The sequence below is a fragment of the Citrus sinensis genome, chromosome 4, assembly GCF_022201045.2.
Source record: "Citrus sinensis cultivar Valencia sweet orange chromosome 4, DVS_A1.0, whole genome shotgun sequence".
Lineage (NCBI taxonomy): Eukaryota > Viridiplantae > Streptophyta > Magnoliopsida > Sapindales > Rutaceae > Citrus > Citrus sinensis.
The window spans coordinates 1,259,548-1,277,648 of NC_068559.1; the positions used below are offsets into that span (position 1 = coordinate 1,259,548).

At 32.1% G+C, this 18,101-nt stretch overlaps 2 protein-coding genes across 3 annotated transcripts; both read left to right on the forward strand.

Moving 5' to 3' along the window:
• Window positions 1-3,639: 3,639 nt before the first annotated feature.
• Window positions 3,640-6,116, forward strand: LOC102626725 (gibberellin 2-beta-dioxygenase 2). Its single transcript, XM_006486243.4, has 2 exons — window positions 3,640-4,646; window positions 5,618-6,116. The coding sequence occupies exons 1-2, from the start codon at window positions 3,834-3,836 to the stop codon at window positions 5,969-5,971; spliced, it is 1,167 nt and encodes a 388-aa protein (XP_006486306.1). The 5' UTR covers window positions 3,640-3,833; the 3' UTR covers window positions 5,972-6,116.
• A 3,293-nt stretch (window positions 6,117-9,409) lies between these two features.
• LOC102626227 (xylan O-acetyltransferase 1-like) lies at window positions 9,410-13,089 on the forward strand. 2 transcript variants are annotated; one of them, XM_006486242.4, is made up of 6 exons: window positions 9,410-9,826; window positions 9,947-10,491; window positions 10,578-10,749; window positions 11,366-11,565; window positions 11,659-11,817; window positions 12,504-13,089. In XM_006486242.4, exons 2-6 carry the CDS (start codon window positions 9,989-9,991, stop codon window positions 12,850-12,852), a joined length of 1,383 nt encoding a protein of 460 aa, XP_006486305.1. In that variant the 5' UTR covers window positions 9,410-9,826; window positions 9,947-9,988; the 3' UTR covers window positions 12,853-13,089. The 2 variants fall into 2 exon arrangements, with proteins under 2 accessions (XP_006486305.1, XP_006486304.1); XM_006486241.4 differs by lacking the exon at window positions 9,410-9,826 and having other exon boundaries at window positions 9,845-10,491.
• Window positions 13,090-18,101: the final 5,012 nt, after the last annotated feature.

Sequence of the window (18,101 nt, forward strand, 5' to 3'; positions counted from 1 at the left end):
TGGCTTGGATTTATTATAACTGCAGCTTCAAAGACTTGAAGATAACTCTCATCTCTTATCTTCTTCTCCTTATTGAGTTTATTCCATAGCTGTCACCTTATCATGTTAGTAATTTCAAGTTCAAATTTTTATTAATTATCTTTAATTTCTTATTATGTAGCTTGCATAAATTAATTGCACAGAACACACCAATTCTTCATCTCTTTCATTCTTTTTTTCTTTTTTAATTGATCTTTTGAAACGAGTGAAAACTTCTACTTACATGGAGGAGACGAGTTTCTGATTCACAGAGCATTCTTCTAAATAGCTTTGTGCTTACCCAACTCCTTAGATCGATCATCTTGGTGGTGTTTAAAGCCCTAGCTTGACAGAATGAATAATTCTAGAGGTTAGGGTTACGCACACCTCCACATTTTTTCCAAAAATTTTTAAAATGCATTAATTACTTTATCTGCTTTTTGCATATGAATATATTAATTTGCGGTATTTGATAATATAATTTCTTTCTTATATCTTACATCTTGAAGTTTTAAGCATTTCACAAACTTCTAATTACCAACTTGTGATTCTGGATATTGAGCGGAGTATGTGTCAAATAAATTTATTTATAATCTGTTGTTTTTATCTTTAATTAGTAAAGAAAAACTTTACGTTCATTGAACTCAAAGAATTGGCTCTAATTATAATAACTTATTAATCAATAATATGGATCGTTTTAAGCATTAATAAGTTATTAGACGTGTGAAAATTTACATTTTTTTGTCAGTTTCCATTTATATATTGTTAATATAAAAAGTGTTTAGATTAACAAACTATATATAATCATTCTTAATGATCCTGAAGAACAGGCCACCTTATTAGACAAATTGAAAGGTTAAACTTATTTTATTATAAGTCAAGAATCAAAACGCCGTACAAGCTTGAATTTTAATTTCCATTTTCTGCTGAACCGATCCAAGCTATTTTTAATTTTGTATGATTGCTCGAAGCATGCCGTCAATCTCGCCATTTGTCTTTGTTATAAAATAACAATTATCTTGGGCCAACAAAACCAAAATTAAAAATTTAACAAAAAAAAAGTATCGCCATGGATTCGTCGGTAATATTCCCAAAAATTGGCCATTTCTTATTATTTGTTAGCAATACATGATAATGAAATATATATATTAATTGATATATGATACTTGCATATATAATTAATAATAAATTTATACTTGATAATAATATTGATGTAGTTGATATGTTAGTCTGTCGTTCATATATGTTAGTTCTCGGTATCAAAATTTAGGGTTCCAATCTGAAGAAAAACTATGCCTAATGCCTCTGCTCCAATTGAGAACTGAACTTTTACAGTCTCTGGATAAAATAATTAATGTAAAATCTTGGATGACAGATAAGCGTGACATACAAAAGTACATGGATTTGGTAGCCTTTATAGTTTATATAATTATAAAATTAGATGGAACATATTTATATAAGCATAACAACAAAGAAAAACAGAACTCGTGCGACCCAAAATCTGCTACAAACCTGCAGCAGCAATAATATCCCCGCAACAAGGCAACAGACTGCCACTACCAGCAATAAAGTTGCGAATATTTTGGGCAACTTAACAATTTTTAAAAAAAAGAACAAAAAGATACTGCACTGGGTGGAGTCCCTTCGCAATTGAGTCTCATGTGTTATCAACTCGGATAATTAAACAATATTAATTAAGCTAATTGATTTACTTTTCAATTAATATATTTCTGGTAACCGTATACACCATATATAGTCCAAAGGTGAATTAAACACCAGCTAATATTGTTAATTTTTTAATATTACATTATAGTATAATGCAGATAACGTTAAATATGACTGAATATATTTGTTAGGACCTGAAGTCTAACTCAATGTCTGTCGTGATTTGCCTCAACGTATTAAAGTTAAAAAATTTTAAACTACAGAAAATTAGAAATAAATGAACACTCTCTCACTCACAAAAACTCATCATCACTCATCCTCGAACTTAAAAAATAATCTAGATAGAAATTCAAAAAAAAAATCTCGCACCCGACCTCAACCAGTCATCCTCAAACCTAAAAAATTTTGATGTATCAAAACTGAAGTCTAATAAGAAATTTAAAGCTAAAGAAAATAATAAATAATTAAAGCTCTCGTGCTCATGTGAAAATTCGAACCCTCTACCTCACAAATAAATATGAATGCTCACTATTTTATTGAAGAAAAAAATAGAGGAAAGCAATAAAATTAGGAAGCTCATAATGAACTGATATTTAAGAAGCTCCTAGGAGTCTTCAACAAACTTTTATGCCATCAATGTCTTTAAGAAAGTACACTTATATTAGGTTAATTTTGGATTATCTCTCGTAAAATGATAATCTTTAAAAATCACTAAGCTATTATAAATTTTAATTGTATCCTCTATGTTTGTTAAGAAGACAATAATTTTCATCACCGACCCATTTCTCAATTATCTTTTAAATTAAAAAAAAAAGATTAGTTGAGGTTTATAATAGAGTTGGTAAAATTTAACACGATCCGATTACCCTTCACGAACATGACACGAATAAATGGGTATGTATCGTCGAATTTGACACGATCATTAAATGAGTCAGGTTCGGGTTTACATGATTTTTTTCGTGTCGGGTTAGGGTTAACATTCTTTACTCATTTACCCGACCAATGACACAATTATATCTTATATTTTAAATTAATTTTTAAGTTCTTGTCAATAAAACTCAAATATTCGACATGATTATCGCTTTCTTTTTCTTTTTTTTTAGAAGGATGGACATATAGACAATGTTTTATTTATAAAATATTATATATATTTAGAACTTTAATAGTGTAAGTGTGTAAATATTGGTACACATGCATATTTTATGATATCGAAATATAATATAATATTACACATACATACATACATATAATATATATAACTTTAATAGTATAAATGTGTAATATTTTGGGGGTATACATAACATATGTTAAATAAATAGATACTAAATGGGTTATTAATTAACCCGTTTATTTTCCGTACCATATTTGAATCTTAATATTTTGACATGATTATTAAATGATTCATGTTTAGGTTGACTTAAATTTAACACGACATAAATACGACCCAATGGCTCATTTTGCCAGCTTTAGTTTATAATAATTTGAATGATATTTTAAAATTATTATTCCATGCGGATGGTAACATCAAATTTACCCATTTGCATTTAATCTTAAATTAAATGCATGCGGTATGATTTTATTGAAAGAGCGCACATATAATTTGGACTTAAGGACCGACAAAGACTTTCTCAACTCAACTATTAAAGTACGTGACGTGTTAAAAAATGAAATAATGTTACTCATAAGAATAAAGTTCTTACATAGAAGGACATAACCGCGTTCCAATTTTCAGTTGTCAATTGCTGGTTATAAATTAAAACTTTGACACACATTTTTGCAAGCGATGACAAGCTTTGATAAAGACAATTTGCCACCAAAATCATACGAACATCTTGACTCGTCCAATTCTGCATGCCACTCGCGTACTAGATTCTAGAATACATTAGTTCACATAAAATTTCCCAAAAACAAATAACTAATATTATATCATATATTGTTATTCCCCTCCTCTCGCTTTTAATATTAATGAATTGAATTGAATTTTTGAAATAATACCATTTATTTATTTGGTTGCTCATGGCCCATGCACACAAATTCGTTTCCCAATTGGCTCAATCACACACGTGTGTGATCACATACCGATCTCTATATATGTCTTGTATTATCAAATATCAATACACAGCTGCATAATTTTTCTTATCTCCTTCGCAATGATGGCATCCTCAGCTCACAAGCAACAACGACAACTCCACTTGCCAAACATTTGCGTCGGCGGCGGCGCGGCACCTCCACCGACGCCCTCCAACAACCACCCATCCACGTCAGCATCCCCCGCCGCAGATGCCCTCTCCCGGCTCCTCCACAGCCTCCCATCTCCCACTCTTTCCCTTCCAAATACCCGCACTCGCTCTCCTTCGGCCACGCGTCCTCCTCTCATCTCACTATCAAATCCTAACCGTAATGAACAGATCCTCTCTTCAGCTTCCCAACTCGGTTTCTTCCAACTCACTAACCATGGCATATCGTCTCAACTCGCTCACTCAGCTGAGCTAGAAGCTCTCTCTCTCTTTGAACTTGAAAGAGATAAAAAACTATCGTGTTTCCCGAAGAACTGGCCTCTGGGTTATGAAGCTGAGGAAGAAGAAGATGAAGAAGGAAACGGCGAGTCGTTTTGTTTAGATTCAGCTTGTTATTCCGACTCGAACGAGTTGAACTTAACTTCCCTACGTGAGTTCACTCGGGCTATGGAGAAAGTTGGCTTGAAGATCTTTGAAATGCTGGCGGCAGCATTAGGGTTTCAGAACCCGTTGGGAGATGACCCGACCCGGTATTGTTCTTTATTGTGGATGTCTAAGAATCTGCATGGGAATAAGCCGGTCCTTTCGGGTGGATTTTACCCGTATATAGTTGGGTTACATTACCAAATCCGGCCTTCGAAACACACGTTGATAGCTGATGCGGGTTCGGTTCCGATTTCAGCAGAAGTGGACTCTATTTTAGTCACACTTGGCGACATAGCTCAAGTAAGTTTTTAACTCTTAAATAATTTTGCTATTTTGTAATGGAAAATATTTGGAGGAGAAAAGAACGAGAGAAAAATGAGAGAAACAATTAAAAGGTAGAAAGAGAGTAAGTAGGTTGAGAATGAACAAAATTATTTGATCTTTCTCTCGTGATTTTCTCTCTCGCACTACTCTTTTGCAATTATTATGCAATTATTTGGAGCAGCAATTCAAACAGTTCTCTGAGCCGTGAATTGGACCCACTTAACTTAAAACACGTAAAAGAAGGGGCCACAAAAACAACCACATGGCAAATTAAAAAGCAATAATTTCGACATTTAACGTATTTGTGTTTGATAAGTAAGCATAATTAAATTATTAATTTTTAGAAATTCATAATAATGTGTGTTATAAGCATGACTCAATCAATTTCCAGATGAGTAGATATAAGTTAAACCGAAATTATTTGATTTGGTGAGTCTTCAATGTATGTTGCATCACCGTACGTCTCTTTTCTCTATCACTTTTTTTTAATTAATTAAAGTTGGCTCGTGGGAATTTTATAAGGTAGTTCAAATTTGACTTATTTCAGATTTATATCATTTATACATGCTAATTTTTTTTTCCCAGATTTATTTATATATCGCGTTAATAAATAATAATTGAATGTCACTATCTCAAATCTTCTAAAAAAAAAATCTTAAATTTTTGCCAATGTAACTACTCATCAAAGCTTTGTATTATTAGGACATTCAATTTTTTTTTTTAGTATGCTCGGGTGAATATGAATTCCTAACTTCGTAAGTCTGTATTTTTAAAAATAGATATAATTAAGCTAGACTACTTTGTGCAAGCTCTAATTTGACACTAATTGTAATTAAACAGTGCAACTTAATCTCAGCCAGTATTCTTAAAACATAAGGACATCTTCATTGGGGATTCCCTTAAATTAATAACAAATTTTCTTATATTGAATGTGGGTTAAATGATAGGTATGGACCAATGGAAAGACAAAGAAAGTGAGATCGGGGAGGCCAATGGGTGGTGTGGGGGATGAGAAAAGCAAATCAGATGATAGCATATCAATGATACTACTTGTGACTCTTCCAATTGACAGCGTCGTCTTCCCACTCATTCCCAAGCTTGATATTAGTAATAACAATCATGGCGACGATGCTGAGAATACCGAAGATGATAACAACAATAGTGAAGGCCAAGGCCAAAGCCATGATGATGAAGAAGGGAGAAAATTGTTTGAGTCATTTTCTTTTGAAGATTATGCATGGAGAGTCTATCATGAGCGTCTTCTCTTCAAAGACGACCCACTCGATCGATACCGCATCTAAAACTTGTTAATTGTTTTTACTGTTTTTTTCCCCTTTTTGAAGATTATGCGTGGAGAGTAATTTACTTTTTTTTTAATCCATTATTGTTTTGTTAGAGCTGTTGTAAATTATCATTTCAGTTTTACTCGGTGGGTTCTTTTGAACATTTGTTGGGTAGTTGCTTGGATTTGTTTAAAAGCATGTTACAAATTTACTTACATTCATAATTTTTTTTAAAAATATGTACCTCGACTTATTAGATATGATAGTAAAATTAGATACAAGAGCTCAAGACAAATTGAATCGACATTTGTACTCAAATGGGTCACATTCACTTTTAAAAATTTTAGAAAAAATCAATCTCACCAATAGATTTATCCACTAGATAATAAATATATATATATATATATATATATCTATATATATATATATATATATATATATTAATCATAATAAGCTTGGAACTTATTATAATTTAAAGTCTATCAAAAATTTAGATATACATCCCAAGGATAGATCAAGTACAACTCGAAAATAAACTCTAACTAATATTAAAAAATACGTTTACCTCTTCATTCCATATTTCCGTTGAAAGCAAAAACGTATGTCATGGAGGCTTGAATGGGTGGGTACCTTCAATGAATGCCCAGAGTCCTAGCCCAACATTAAATTACCAGTCCAATGGGTTTGGGTTTATGAGTGGAGATTTTGTTAGCTTAAAAGCTGAACTCATAAGTACAGTTCAATGAATAATGTAAATAATAATAAGAGAAATTATCAATCGTATACCTTTAATTTACTCCGTTATTAAGTTTACTACAACACTTTTAGGATATATTAGTCGTTCATCCTAAGTTGATAAAATGTCTCTGTCATCCACCAAACCGTTAGTTGCCGTTTAAATATGATGACGTCAAGGGGTAATTTGGTCTTTTCATATTATACAAGTGATAATTTTATGGTATATAAGTGATCATAAGTTATTTTAAGGGTATACAAGTGATCATTTTTAATGGTAAAATCGTCAATTCACTACAGTTTCGTTAATTTTCAAACGACAGCTAACAGTTTAGTGGTCGGCAGATAAATTTTGTTAATTTAGGGTGGATGATTGATACACCCTTAAAGTGTTGTAGTATTTTTGATAAAACTGTAAATTTAGAATATACGAATGATAATTTTCCTAATAATAATACATTGATAGGATGTCACATTGTTTTCTTTCAATCATACTGCATGAAACTTGTATTTCGGTCAATAATTGGATAGTTCAATATGATTGACGCTCAACGATCTGGATATATCCATCATCTTACAACAATTCTACAATGACTTACTGATCACGTTTGCGTTATGTTGAAAAAATTCCAAACGAATTGATGATAACACATTAAATAAAAGCACAAGTGGAAAGAAATAAAAGTGGTCTATGATAGTTTAGAAGGTTTCATATTCTTTATAAAATTTGTTGTCTCCGTGAATGTCGCAACAAATATAAAAATAGTTAATATTCTGTACAGAAAATCAACATTATCAATTCAAAAAGTGGTTCGATAAAAAATGGAATCATTAGTTCATTGCTATAAATTCGAAATTGTGAGCTACTTAACTGTTTGACTCTAGGCCCTATATGGGAAAAAAAAAGGGCTACAAATCTCCCAAACAAAAGCTCAATTATTTATTTCCCGTCGCCGAAAACGTCCTCATGTGGGCTTATGCTTATCACTAACTACAGGTTTTGACATCGAAAGTGAATTTTAGAAGCTATGATGGTGCAATTTATTTCAAAGGCACCACACTAGCGAAAATAATTTAAGTCGAAGTAGACCAATAATCAAGGCAAATGAACTTATAAGGCCTTAAAAGTTTAATCATTTCCCATCCAACAAAAAAAAGGAACATGATAATTAATTCCTTAGCATGAGAATAGGATGAGGAAACTTATGTACTAAAATTAAAGAATAATGATGTTATTGAATTGATGTACAATTGATGTAGTACAAGACTTTCTTGTATGGGAGATAATGTTGTCAAAATGTACTGAATTAGTATAAAATGGTTTATTTTTTTATTATTTGTAACAAAAAATAAAATCTTCTTGCACTATTGCTCACTCTCTCTCTTTTCTAAAGCTTGTAAATATAAAATTACAATATTGTGTTAAAATTCTAGACATTGACTTCAAAATATAGAAATTTATCCCAACATAAAACATATAACCCAAGGCTTTCTTAATATTAATTACTTTTGAAACCCTAACTTTTACTTATAAATACACCTTTAATTTCCCTTTTTTTAATATGAATTGCAGATAAAGGAAAGAGTGGGCTGAATCCAAAGGTGTATTGTAAATGATAGCGAAAGTGGGCACAAAAGTTTATCTATTGATCATGACTGATGGTTATGTGACCAAGAACTTGACATCAACTACTGTAAAATTTCTCTTTAATTCATTGAAGCCTCAATCTGGCCGTCTAGCCTCAATTGTATAGTTGCCTTAGCTTGGAAAAAAAGCGATGTTACACCAATCAAACTACCACCAAAAGGGAAGTGTGATAGATGAAGCGACCTAGTGTACAAACTAAAGGGACATGGTTGATGTATTGAATACACAAGTAAAAATGTTAATTAAAGGGTTTCTTAGCCTTTACTTTTCTCAAACAGAAAGTTACTAATAATTTTGATTTATTTGTGTCTATTTTATTTTTTTCCCTAAAACTCGACTCTAGTGAAAATAGTTGTTGGGGACAAAGAAATATTACATGCATGATGCTTTGTTAAAAAATGGAAAAAATTGACAATATGGTGTTAGTAATTCAATTCTATCTACAAATAAGTGGATTATCAACATTGCACCAAACTTAAACATTGACATTTGAAGTGATTTTAGGTGAAGTTTTGATGGCAACCCTAATCGTTTATTACAATAAGAAAAGCATTAATTTGTATGGAATATTGGAACAATGTTTTCTATTATTGTGCAAATCATCTCTTCACGCAAAGAAAAGATTAATGTAATCCAAATATCAGTTTTAAAAATCAGATGAATTCAATAAATTTAAAAAAAAATTATAACACAAACTTGTAGAGGACTAAAAAAAATTAATCTTGATTAAGCTTAAGATCCTTGTACCAAATATTTCCTTGTACCAAATATTTCATAGTTGTTAAGTCAAGATAAACTAGTTTAATGGTCCATTTGTTGACCAAATATGTCAGATTATTATTTGTTTAAGCACCTGCTAATTTTGTTTTTTTTTTTTTTTATCCTACTCATTGAACTAAACTTTTGGGTGGCCCAAGGCTGCATGGAACTTCCAATTCTTTTTAAAATTTTGTTATACGATTAATATATTAATATATATATTGAATCTGTAACCGTAGCCCGCAACCCCTCTCTCCCCCTCAGCCGTCCGATCTTCCATTTTGTTAAATAAAATCAAAAGTCCATCCTCAGCCATCTGATCAACATACCTTTCAAAAATCACCATGATTGTTGCCCTTTCTGTCTCCATAGATTCTGATGAACAACAAGCTCAACTCAAGCTTCCGTTTCAGAATCTTAAAGAAAATAACAGCCATCCTACACATTTTAGCAGATTAAGACCAACTTCTGAAAAGTTTTGAGTTCACTCGTCTCTTTCTCAAAGTTATTACCAAAAATAAGCATTAAAGACGCAAACAAAAACAAAAACGAAACGAAACAAAAAAAAAAGAAAAAAAGAAAAAAAACGCAACTTGAGTTCAGTCCAATGAGAAAGACAACTCTCCCTCTACCAAAAGCCTAACCATTTTCTTCAAGAAAACCCCATTTCACCAAACTTCAACTGAAATAAATAAATAAATAAATAAAGAAAATCTGAAACCTAATATATTGTAAGTTTCTTTCTTTTATCTCTCTCTCTATATTTGTATCTCTTATTCTGCAGTTTCTCACAACACTTTACTAGCTGTATTAATAATTCTTTTTCCCCCCTTATTTTTTCGTTGATGCAGCTAAATCGCCGCAAGTTGTTTTTTGGTGAATCACAAGCCACGATGAAGCACAGGAAAAACAACAATCTTTCTGTTTTTGTTGTGGTGTTTTCAATATTTCTATTCGGTGTCTTTATGTACAACGAAGATGTCAAGTCCATTGCTGAGTTTCCATTTTCATCTAGACCTAATAAAGAAGCAAAAGAAACAAACCCAGTTCAAGAAACAGTAAAAGAAACGAACACAGTTCAAGAAACAATTCAAAATGATGAAGAATCATCGGTTTCAGTTAGTTCAAGAACTTCACTAGAAGAGCCTCAAGAAGTGGAGCAAAAGGTTGAATTGCCTGTATTGATACAAGATGATGATGATCAAGAAGTTGAGTTGCCTCCAGAAGATTGTGATCTTTTTACAGGTCAATGGGTTTTTGACAATGAGACACATCCTTTGTACAAAGAAGAGGAGTGTGAGTTCCTAACAGCTCAAGTTACTTGTCTGAGAAATGGAAGAAAAGATTCTCTGTATCAGAATTGGAAATGGCAGCCCAATGATTGTTCTTTGCCCAAGTAAGAATTTTGATTTTTTGAATTTCATTTTTCTTGATTGTGGAAATTCATAAGCTTAATTATGTTTTGTGAATCTGTTGTTGAAGGTTTAAAGCAAGGTTGTTGCTAGAGAAGCTAAGGAACAAGAGGCTTATGTTTGTTGGGGACTCGTTGAATAGAAACCAGTGGGAATCAATGGTTTGTTTGGTTCAATCTGTGGTTCCTCCAGGGAGAAAGAGCTTGAACAAAACTGGATCCCTAGCTGTTTTTAGAATTGAGGTATCTCCTTTTTATTTATTATTTTTTTTTTTTGCGAAATTTCTCTCTTTAATTTTTTGCTTGTTACTTTTAACTTTTCTCTCCTTTTTGACAATATATAGAATTTTAATATTTTAAGAATGGCATTATTGAGATTTGTTTGGAAGAAAAGATTATGGCTCTGTGAAGTTATAACCAATTTAACTTTTCTAACTTTTTTGGGAGGTTATAACCTACATTTAAAATAATATTATTATTATAGTTCAATGGAGGTTCTAAAAAGACTCTAGATGTGATGAATAATCATATTTTTTTATATTTAATACAACGTTTTAATTGCTTTGTGAATAGTTTTATAATTTTTATTTTTATAATTCATGGATATTCATATTTTTTTCGTCCACACATAAATATAATTACATACTCAATTCTATTCAGTGTCGGTAGAATAATTTGTAATCAAAATTTTTTCATGCATATGCTATTGAAAATTGGAAAATAAACAAGATAAATATGTGGACTCCTTTCTTCTATCTTCTTCCAAAATAAATAAATAAAAAATATAAATGAAAAAAAAATTGGCGGCATTTGCATGGAGATTTGCCCCGCGGGATTTAAGGTGATCATGTGTTTGCAGGACTACAATGCAACGGTGGAATTCTACTGGGCCCCATTCTTGGTCGAATCAAACTCCGATGATCCAAACATGCACAGCATATTAAATCGCATAATCATGCCCGAATCAATCAACAAGCATGGTCAAAATTGGAAGAACGTTGATTATTTGATCTTCAATACTTACATTTGGTGGATGAACACTTTCTCCATGAAAGTCCTGTAAGATATAGTAACAACAATTAACGCTGCCACGTGGCACTATCCCCATTAATTCATTTTAATTCATTTTTTTTTTCTTTCCGGGGAAAACAGGCGAGGATCGTTTGACGAAGGGGCCACGGAGTATGATGAGATCGAACGGCCTGTCGCTTACGCGAGAGTATTAAAGACGTGGTCAAAATGGGTGGAGCAAAATGTGGACCCCAATCGAACGACCGTTTTCTTTGGTAGCATGTCTCCTCTTCATATCAAGTAATTAACTCATAATCCTGCCTTAATCCTAATTATCATTGGATTTATATTTTTTTTTCTTTTTAATTGGAACGATTGGCAGGCTACTGCCTGCTGTTGGCTCATTAATTAGACAATAATATTAACAATTTTGATATTTGAGTTTCAACTTTAGGTTTAATATTATATATCACTTATTTATTAAATGATAGATTTTATAATTTGTAAAATAACTTAACTACCATCTAAGAAAATAAATACTATATCAATTGATAGTTAAATTGAAATTGAAATTTAAAAATGCTTAACAGTGCTCTCAATTAAACCAAGTCTGGAAGAAGCTATATATCGATAGTGAGGCATTTTAATAGGCGATTAATAAAAAAATATATTTTTAAATAGTTTTCTGAAAAATGCTTTCTACTAAACATATTTAATTGTATCACGCACGTAGCATGCCTATGAGTGGTTGATTGTGGGCCTTGTGACCCAATTACATGACCATAATTAAACGTTATTTTAAGCTTTAGTTGGTAAACCACTTTTATACCTAATAATCAATCATTATTTGCCTCAAAGCAGCATCTTCTCTTTGGTGTCATTTCACTTCAATTGATTTTCTTCCTAACATGGGCTTTCTTTTTTTTTTCCTCCAATTACCCTTTTACTTATTTTAATAATAATTTTACCACCAAATTTTGTTACAGGAGCTTGGATTGGGAGAACCCAGATGGGATCAAATGTGCCTTAGAAACTACCCCAATCACAAACCTTTCAATGCCACTAAACGTGGGGACAGACAGAAGGCTATTTGTGGTGGCATCAAATGTTACTCGATCAATGAAAGTTCCAGTTCATTTCATCAACATTACAACTCTCTCAGAGTATAGAAAAGATGGACACACGGCAGTATACACAATTCGCCAAGGCAAAATGCTAACGCCAGAACAGCAAGCTGACCCTGCAACTTATGCTGACTGTATCCATTGGTGCCTCCCCGGGGTACCCGACACGTGGAACGAGTTCCTTTACACACGTATAATCGCCCGCACGTGACCAAGGTTTCTTTTTTCTTTTTTTTCTTTTTCTTTTTTAATGAACCTCTATTGGTTCAGCTTTTGTTTAATGATTTTCAATTAGTCTTTGTAATAGGCTGTCAATTTTTTTGGTTCATTGTTTGATCATTGAACCAAATACGGTACACAACACGGAAAACTGAACTGTATAATGCATTATGTTCAAAGGAAAATAAAGTCAATACAAAAATGTATGCAATGTAATTATGCAGACACATGATCCCACATTCTATTCCTTATTCTTTACGTTTATATTTGCGTAATCATTTGCGTAGGGGCAAATATTTTGGAAGGGCATGGAGGAATCATTACAATAACGTAACATGTTTTCTTGCAAATTTATCGATATTCGTACAAAAGTCTAAAACTGTAAAAGAAAAAGCAACACTTATCGATGAACTTAGATCTTGACCATCTCCATTTTTAGATGCTCTTGAGCGTTTTCACAAGAGGCAAATTCCAGGCTCTTGGGCCAAGTGGCCAACAATCACCTGAAAACAGAAAAATTCATGGAGTTTTTTGTTTCATCATTTCTTTCTCTTACTTGCATTACAAATACATATTCGGTGAACGTCGCAAAATAATTTGTGGCTGATAACAAAAACTTGCAACTATTGTAACATATATCATATATATCGGCTGTAAAGTGTATTCCCCGGCAGGTTTCCTTGGGATTAATGGGATTAAGATACTGTAACTTTTTAATTTACAACTGTTGTAAAAAAAATAACTCTAATTATTAAATAAAAATTAATAATATATAGTAAATATAAATTTCAAATAATGAATTATATGCAGTTTTATTTAGATTGATGACACGTTTTGTGAAATGATCGATTTAATGAATGTGAAATGATCGATATGTAAAAAAATATAAATTTTAAATAATAATTTAGTCAAAATTATTAAAGATATAATAGATTTTCCATCATACAAGTGAAAAATCATATTAATATAACTTCCAAACTACATCGACTAGTGTTTACTAAACACTTTAATGCTGCAAATTTTAAGCTATAGTTGTCTAATCTCAATCCTAAGCAGATCTTGTGTATTCTCTAATTACCCTTAGGAATTTTTTATAATTGTAATTCAATATATTTAAGAGTGCGTTTAGGATTGAGGTTGGGTAGATGTAACTTAAAAGTTACAACATTAAAGTATTTGATAAATACTACCTAGTGTAACTTGAAAGCTATGTTGATATAATTTTTCATTTGTTTGATGAAAAATCTATTATATCTTTAATAATTTTGACTAAATTATTATTTAAAATTTATATTTTTTTACATATCGATCATTTCACATTCATTAGATCGATCATTTCACAAAACGTGTCATCAATCTAAATAAAACTGCATCTCATTCATTAGCACGTATCATATCTGTAATTTGTAACTTGTTTCAATGCCATAATACAACACCCCCCCCCCCCCCCACAAAAAAAAGTGCCTACCTGCTTTTTAAGTTTGTTATTTTTTCGTCCAAAATGTTGTCAAACTAAACTGTTTTTTTTTTTTTTTTTGGTTTGGCAAACTAAACTGATTTTAAGCTCACATTTTTTTTCGCTTATAGAGGAATCTAGACACAACTTTAAATATCTTTATAATTCCAAATCTTGAATCAAGTTCACATGATGAATTCAGTTTACATACTTTTTCTGTGAGCTCTCTAATTTTCCCTTCACTTTCTTGAGTTTTCTCATCAAACAAAATGCTTAATAAACTTTAAGTTGGCATGAGAGCTAGGTCTCGATCTTTTGAATGGCTTCACCAAGTTCAATTCCTTAACCTAATATTAGCGCTATGACCTCTTTTACCTTCACTGCACCAATTAAACTCAATCGCACAAATTACACGTTCTGGAAGCAATAAGTACTCTCTTCCATTCGTAGCAATGGACTTGAATGTTACATCGATGGATCTAGACTCCTTCCTGATCAACTTCTTACTTCTGGATCTAGTAGCTCTTCTAATATAGAAGCTCATGAAAATCCAGAGTATGCTATGCAGAAACGTCAAGATCAACTTCTACTTAGCCGGATAGTGTCATCTATGAGTGTTCATATACTCAGCATTGTGGTTAGCTCTAAAACCTCCTCTGAGTTGTGGAAGAATCTTGAAAATAGTCTGGATTAGAGTCAGCAACTTATCTTAACAAAATAAAAGTTTTGTTTGGTGAGAAAACTCAAGAAAGTGAAGAGAAAATTTAAAGAGCTCGGAGAGGAAGTTTATAAATTGAATTCACCTTGTGCACTTCATTCAAGATATGAAATTACAAATATACTTATATAGTAGTCTATATTCTTCTACACGAAAAAAAAAAGAGAGGTTAAAATTAGTTTAGCTTAACAACATTTTGTAGGGAAAAGTAACGAACTAATAACTTGAATAATAAACAGCTGAGATGGCAGCTGATTCAGCAACTACATGTTGGATTTGGAAAAGACAAAGCAATAGACCTCTAGACATTTTATATCTCTGCTTACTTCTCGGACCTCTGATTGAGCCTCGATCATAATACCATTGAAAACACATAGATCTGCATAAAAATTTCATATAACTACCGCTTTACCTAAAAGCCACCATTTTTTAGTTTTCTTACTTCAGTTATAAGTTGTTTCACCTAGTGTCCAATTTCATTAATAAAATCAATTTTATTTTAGTAATCACTAAATTTGGATGCATTTAATATTTATTTGCATGATAAACTATATTATTTTACCTTAATAAAACCTTACTTGTCCTTGTCAATGTAAGTTATATATATAAACATATAAATAGAATTGAATACTAGACAATTAAATCTCTACCATTCAATTTATATATCATCATGCACCTTTTACACATATCGATTATACAGATTTATGGGGCGACATGTTGTATAAAGGTTTATAATATAAATGACTTGTCGTAAATTAAAAAAAAATAAATGACGAGTCATCTATTAAATTAAGTAATAGACGACATAACATTCATTTTATAAACAGAACCGACATGTTGTCTTTTTTTATTCACGTAACCAGCATTCGTACAGAGTATGCGCGAGCACATACTATAGATGACTCGTCGTTTATATTCCTTATTTAAACGACATGTCATATATTTATAAAATATAGAGATGACATAACCTTTTTATTTTTACTGTATGAACGGCGCGTCATCTTTTGAGTTTAATTTCACAAGGTTTTATTATTAAAAGTGATTTTTTTTCTTTTTTTAACAATTACATGGAATAATAATCTATTTCAGTTATTCCTATGTTTTTACATTTTTTCCTCCAACAGTAAAATATGTGATTTGTATATTTATATAAAAATTAAGATAAAAAAATTAATTTAGAAATTACTTATAGATGTGAATATATTATATATTTACCGTATTTTGCTTCTCAGGATTCCTACATTTTTGGAACTTTGCGCACATTTAGAGTATAGCCCCAAAATTCTGAAGATGCTCAAAACTGCTCGGAAGTTTGCCAGAATGTCTTCCTTCGTCGGAGGGGCTGGTCATTCGAGAACGTGGACGATTGCATGGGTCAATTAAAGTTATTCCAACCCTTTGCAAATTAGAAATCGGTGGACGTAAAAAGCTGGCGGGGAGAAGTACAGTGGATCTTGGACTTAGCTCACCGAATTCATTGGTATGCCAAATGATCAAGAGTTTCGAACATATTTATGGCAGACTGGAAATGGATTACTGCAATGTGTTAGCTCCCTTCACCGATTAGAGATTGCAAGAAGTCCCCAACTTCTTTGGTGGTGGAGGATGAAGAAGACAAATTATAATATCAAGCATGCTTCATTATCTGAATCTCATTGATTGTTGTAGCCTATTAAGCTGACCACAAACATTGTTCAGCCTCCATTCCCTTAGAAAAATAGAGATCTGTTGGGGAAGGGACTCACGCAAACAACTATAAATTAAACTGAATCAAAACTCTTTTCCTCTTTTGTATGATTAAAATAGGATGTGTCAGAAAAATAAACCAATAAAATCTAAATTATTAAATCAATCATAAGAGACACAAATTTTTACGTGAAAAATCTAAAGCGGAAAAAATCACTGAACCATAATCCGATATAATCTTCCACTATATTCATGGGATTACAACACAAATTTTTCTCTAAATAATATTAGAGGCTAACAACATTAAGAATCTCAATATTTTTGGCTTACAGTAACAGCTTAATAATTGTCTCCAATGGTTATCTCAAATAACAACCAATGAAAAAGTAAAAAAAAATCAAGACCAGTAAAATTGTAGAGGACGATGCCAAAACTTATCCTCAAAATTTAGAAGAAATAAAAATTAATTTTACCTTCTGATAGTCTAATTAAAAATTAAAAATTAAAAATCTTACCGGAAATTACAGTAGCCACCCACTGCCTTATGCTTTCTTTCGTCTTTTTCTTCTCCACTTTTTGCAATTTCGTCATTACGGCTGCCGATGGCTTTTTAAAGCCAAATTTCATAGCAAATTTCATTTGTCTTCTTTAATTTTCTTTAGTTCCTTAACCACCCAAATTTATAAAAGCTTAGGCTTGGGCCAAATGAGATGGACCCAGTGTGATTTAATAAAATTTTTACCTGATAGATGGATGCACAAGGGTAAGGCACCTCTTGAATTATTGGTGGCTGTCATTCTGGAATACGCATTGCTCGGGTGCAGCTGCCCCCAAGTCTTAAGCGGATGAAGATCTCCAATTCGACAAAGTTAAAAGACTTAATAGATGAAGATCAAGTTTCAGAATAGAGTGAGCGGACAGCAACAGTGGCAGCATTAGATACATCTCTCTTGTCCGTCTCTCAGATCCTTAATTGTCAAAAAGAGAGCTTCCTGACACAATGGAACAAATGTTTGCGAGGTGGTGCTCAAGGCTTGGTTTCTTGTCTTGGAGTAGCCAAAGCTCTCAAGGTCCTTTCTGTTTCTGCTCCAAGCTGGGGTCAATAGCGCAAGGATTGGACCGCAACACATATCTTGATAGTATCTCGAATTGTTAATTGTCGAATTCTTTAAGTTTTACCTGATGACTTGCACAAAGCCCGCCACCTTCAAAAGCTTTGTGTGCGGGATTGTCCAAAGCTTTTTTTTTCCCTTTCCCCAAGGGGGGTTGCCTATTACGGCATTGACGGAGCTCAGTATATATCAGTGTAAGATACTGACAGCCACACCCAAGCGTATGCACAATTTCGCATCTCTTCGATTTTTACAAATAGCAGGATGTC